This window comes from Vigna umbellata, chromosome 9 (assembly GCF_029865625.1).
Source record: "Vigna umbellata cultivar VRB3 chromosome 9, Vumbellata_1.0, whole genome shotgun sequence".
Taxonomy (NCBI): domain Eukaryota; kingdom Viridiplantae; phylum Streptophyta; class Magnoliopsida; order Fabales; family Fabaceae; genus Vigna; species Vigna umbellata.
In genome coordinates, this window is record NC_142173.1 from 47004172 (window position 1) to 47009570 (window position 5399).

The 5399-nt window shown below is 29.3% G+C and overlaps 1 protein-coding gene across 2 annotated transcripts; it reads left to right on the forward strand.

The window, feature by feature from the left end:
• Positions 1-2381: 2381 nt before the first annotated feature.
• On the forward strand, positions 2382-5025 carry LOC124844871 (E3 ubiquitin-protein ligase RMA1H1-like). 2 transcript variants are annotated; one of them, XM_047321886.2, is made up of 2 exons: positions 2382-2537; positions 4011-5025. In XM_047321886.2, exon 2 carries the CDS (start codon positions 4056-4058, stop codon positions 4830-4832), a length of 777 nt encoding a protein of 258 aa, XP_047177842.1. In that variant the 5' UTR covers positions 2382-2537; positions 4011-4055; the 3' UTR covers positions 4833-5025. The 2 variants fall into 2 exon arrangements, with proteins under 2 accessions (XP_047177842.1, XP_087955865.1); XM_088099739.1 differs by lacking the exon at positions 2382-2537 and adding an exon at positions 2550-2777.
• Positions 5026-5399: the final 374 nt, after the last annotated feature.

Below are 5399 nucleotides of genomic sequence, written 5' to 3' on the forward strand. Positions count from 1 at the left end.
CCGTCTTTCTTGACGTTGTATTTTTTTTTTTTGAGATAGCATGATTTTTTTTTTTAGATTTATGCGTGCATCATATTTAGACAAAAAGCATGGTTTTATTTATAGGCGAGAATTCGGTTATTAGAAAATTGAATTATGAACTTATGTGTAACAAGGTTGGCTAGAAAATCAATCCAAATTCGGGTTCTTGAAAAGCGAATTCGTTATTTAATTTATTTTGCGTTTTGAATTTGAAAAAAAGAAAAGAGGAATTATACCTAAATATTTTTTTTCTTAAAGTAAAAATTATTTTCTTTTTTTATCTTTTATAATTCTTTTTAGTTACACCTAAATGTTTCTTTTATAACTACACCTAAATGTATTTTTTGTTTTTAAATTATTAAACAATAGAATATGAGTAAAATATTATACTCGTATTTTTTAATTGTTGTAATAATTTTAGATAATAAAAGTAAAAAATGTGAAACTATATGTTCAAATATTAAATTGTTAATGATTTAATTGTATTATTTTCTATGAATTATATGAAACATTACTAGGTATAGAAAGACGAATTATTTAATTTTTGAACGAAATATTTAAATATTAAAGTGTTTTTATGAAATTTTGTTATTAAATTATTTAAAAAAGTCTAATTAAATTGAGAAGATCAAACCGGTATAGACCTAAAATAACTTTATAAGCAAAGAAAGTCATATAATTCTTATGAGTCATATAGATGTGATTAGGATACATCTTTAGGATTGATTAACGAGTATGCATCAGAACATACAACGTACTCGTATAAAAAAAAATAAGACTGATTAATAAAACAAAAAATTGAACTATTATCCGTGTAAATTAAAGAGTTCGCTGATAGAATTAAGGGTTAAATATGTTTTTAGTCCCTAAACTATTGATCGTTTCTGGTTTTCGTCCCTCTTCCAAACTAAGGTACAATTTGGTCCTCAATCTTTAAAAAATGTTCGTTTTAGTCGAAAAAACGAACATTTTGAGGACTAAAAACAAAATTTTGAGGACTAAAACGAACGTTTTTCTAAAGAATGAGGACCAAATTGTACCTTAGTTTGGAAGAGGGACGAAAACCAGAAACGGCCAATAGTTTAGGGACTAAAAACATATTTAACCCTAGAATTAATTATACCTTTCAATCAAATAAACAAAAATTGAAAACAAAAAATGAAAACAACTTACTGTTAGAAAACTTAAAATAAAAAAATAGTTTAGAGATAAATATATATTTTAAAATAATAAAACTCGCATTTAACAAAATTATATTTATATTAAAATCTTTTAATATTAATGGAGTTAATCTCACTCATTTTAAACCTCTATAATGTTATTTTCTAAATTTTTACATCAATAAATAAAAAATATATATTAGAAAACAATTATATAATAAAATATATCACTTCATAACATGTCAAGTTTTAAATTGATTTTTTTAATTATTATTCTAATAATATATTTTAATTATTTATTTTATTGCAATATAAAAACATATATTTAATAATTTTTAATTATATTCTTTTTTGTGTATTATTTTAGTGTTTTTTAATTATTTATACTATATAATATATAAATATTTATTAATAATATTCAATCGTTTATTTAAATTATTCATAACATAAAAACTTATACAAATACGAAACAATAATAATAAATAACACAAGCTTCAATAATAATAATAAATATTATGTTTCAAATAATATTACTTTTTTCAAAATAATTAATTTTATGTACATTTTCTATAGAAATACATTTTCAATAAGGTCGAAAGTTGAAATTAAAATTTTGTCATTTTCGTATTTTTACATTTTCAGTACATTAATTTTCACACTTTCTTCTTTTAACCTGTGCAAGCAATATTTGAATGATCCAATGACACTCTTAAAAGACACTAAATTATTAACTGATATATGTAGTTAACATTTTCCGCATATTATAATTACGAAATTCTTGAAGTGAGTGTAGATCTCACACACAAAAATAAAATATATAACTTTAATTGAATGATCAATTATTAAATTAAAAATCATCAAGATTTCCTTTTACTTTAATTATGCCAAAAAAGAATATATTAATTCTATGAACATATATATGGAATATTTACTATTTAGTAAACCTTACTGAAAAAGTAAATGTAATATATAATTATAATTCAATAATTAGATTAATAAATGATTCTATGTAAAAATAATTTATAAATATATTAGGATATAATTTAATATCTTTAACGTTTGTTAAAAGAAAGAAAAAGTTAATATCCGGTGGGCAAGCCGTGGAGAGAGGAGCCCGAACCGTTGGCCAAAATTTACTTTTCTTTATTTTTTAACTTTGAATAAAAAATAATTATTTGGCAGTAATGGTAGAAGCTTGATGGAAGCTACTCTGTTCAACTTTCTCTTCTTCTGACTTCTCTGCCTATAAAACAAATCACCACTCTCTTTCTTTCTTTGAATTCATTCCACATCTCTCACAATTTCTTCTTTCACCATTCAATACTTAACACCTTCTCTTCCTCAATTCTCTTATCTGTAAGTATTCACACACCCTTCTCTCCCACTCTCATAATCGGGTCCTTTTCTTATTTGCATGTTTCCTTACCCTCTTGTTTTCATCTGGGTTTTCAAATCTGCTATAAAAAATCTCTCTTTTTTTGAAAGTACTGGGAAAAGATTTGTTTTTTACTTCATCCTCTGCTTTGGAGTTCTTCATAGTTTCCAACAATGGTTTTATTTGAGGAGCCATATTCTGAATGAACTTTCTTTGCAGAGGTTTATGTTCAAAGCTCAAACCTAGTATTCAGTTTTCTGACCCTTCTCAGTGAAAATCATGGAATCTAGAATCTTCTTCCTTTTGCCTTAAATGTTACTGTCATTTTTCATCTGTTTAGTACGCGCTTTTCACCGTCTTTTGTTTTTCTTCATCTCTTGATATTGATAATTCTCAACTCAGCAATTTTGGTTTTCACCTTGGTCTATGATTCTAAGTATAGGGTCCACGGTCGCTTGAAGATTGAATTACGATTATTGCATAGATTTAATCTCCATTTATATTATATTTCCTGCTTTTTTTATAATTATTCAGGGAAACACTGAGATTTGTCATATTTTTCTGCTTGGAGGGTTTCTTCTTCTTCCTAATTAGAAGAACCTCTTGTATATAGAAACGCTTCCTTAATTTAACTCTTGGGGTGTTGTTATGACTATTCATTGACTTCGCTATTGCTATGTACATTGAATAACCGTTTTGAGCGAATTTTTGGGAAAGCACACGTTTTGTACCTTTTCTTCTGAATGTACTTTTGGAAGCGGTGCAAGAGTAATTCTGATAGAGTTTAGTAATTCTAGCTTCTTTATTTAGATTAGATTTATGATTATTTCTTTAAGCAGGTAGGTGGGGGAGTGGGTCTGCAACAGTCCTCTTTTTGTTTTTGGTGTTTTTTTCTTCTTGTCATCGCAATTAATGGTAATCAGTGAGTGCAATCACTAAGTAGACTCGGTGTTGAATATTAGTTCCTTTTTCTCTAAAAGGGATATCACAATTACGGGGCAATTTCTAACTCTAATTACTCAGAAGAAAATTAAACATTTTTGTCTTGTAGTTCTCTTCTTAGATGAGAAATTTGGTGATTGAACAAATTGAATCACATGATATTTGTGTTGAAACAACTGAAAATTTGGTAGGTGAGCTGATGTTAACCTACTGCTAGCCTACCAAAACTTGGTGTGCTATATTAATCACTTTGAGAAAATTTCCAGAGAGGTTCTAGAAAATTCAAGACGCCAAATCAAAATCTGAATTGGTTGTCTACTGGCCTTGTACAAAGCTTTCTAATAAAGATGAATGAATTGTTCTGGATGCATTTTCGTTTTCATTTAAAGCTCATTATTTCTAGTAGTTTTTCCCATATTAATATGTATACCTATTTCTAGACCTTTTAGCATTTATGGATTAGGATTACCTATTAGCAGACACTCACTGTTCTTGCACTTTTGTTTTTTCAGATTCAGGCACACTGCACATAACACTTTGCACAAGACAAAAGAGACATGGCCTTAAACCAGTATTTTGAGGACGTTGTGCCCCAGTTGGATTCCTTTGAAGATATATCATCTCTGAAAACATGGAAATGTGCTGGTGAAGATGATATTGCAGATTCGGATAAAAAAGCCTCCAGTGGCTTTGATTGCAACATCTGCCTGGAGTGTGTGCAAGATCCAGTTGTCACTCTTTGTGGTCACCTCTACTGCTGGCCCTGCATTTACAAATGGCTTAACTTCCAAAGTGCCTCCTCCGAAAATGAAGAGAAGCAACAATGTCCAGTGTGCAAATCAGAAATCTCACAGTCATCACTTGTTCCATTATATGGCCGTGACCAAACCACACTACCCTCCAAAGGAAAAGGTCACCAAGTAGGGATTGTGATACCAAGAAGACCCCTTGGTCCTTCATGGCTGACCAACTCATCAAGATCACGTGATTCTGAAACTGTTTCCCGACATACTTCACATGTTTATCACCGCCATTATCCCAATCATCCTCAACAATTCAACTCAATTCCTGGCAGTTACCCTTCATCAATGTTCAACACTGGTGGTTCACTAGCCAATGCATTTGATCCAACATACGGAGTCTTTGGAGAGATGATATATGCAAGGGTCTTTGGAAACCAAATGACTAACATCTACACATACCCGAATTCATATGATCTTTCAGGGAACAGTAATCCAAGGGTAATAAGGCACTTAATGCAAGTTGATAGGTCACTCAATAGAATCACATTTTTCCTCCTTTGTTGCGTAGTTTTGTGTCTTCTCTTATTCTGATTGATATTCCATATTTTTTTTTTCTGCTACATATCCCTGTATAGAATACAAACAGTATGCGGATTCTGCTATAAGCATAGTATATTTTAGAGTTGTTTGATGTTGAGATGTTTGTAAACTAGGCCCGTTTTGGTACATAGCTTAATCGTGTACTTAATGAATAAAGTGTTTATCATATTAGCATTTGTGTTCATTGTTTTCTATAATGGTAGAAAAAGAATAAGGTTAAACTATTGTTTGTCATATTATAAAAAGTTTATATCATACCCTGAAGAGATCATTCATTGAAATAAGTGGTAAACAATTTCATAGGCAGATCATACGTTATTTTCATAATAAGTTTGCATTTGTGCTCAATTTGGACTTTCAGTTTGTGATAAGCTAAACTATCTACATTTCAAGATTATTTATGCATTGTTCAGAAGTTCTGTATAAAGCAGAAAATGCCAGTTATATAATTTCGCTTGCATCCTTTGCATTGGATTCCGTGTAGCGTGTAGGGTGGCTTTGCTTATGAGTGAAAGAATTGGATAATTTTCATTCGATAATATTTTGACAATATTTTAA

Excerpts from the sequence above, each read along its gene's own strand:
- LOC124844871 (XM_047321886.2), top strand. The coding sequence starts at position 4,056 with ATGGCCTTAAACCAGTATTTTGAGGACGTTGTGCCCCAGTTGGATTCC.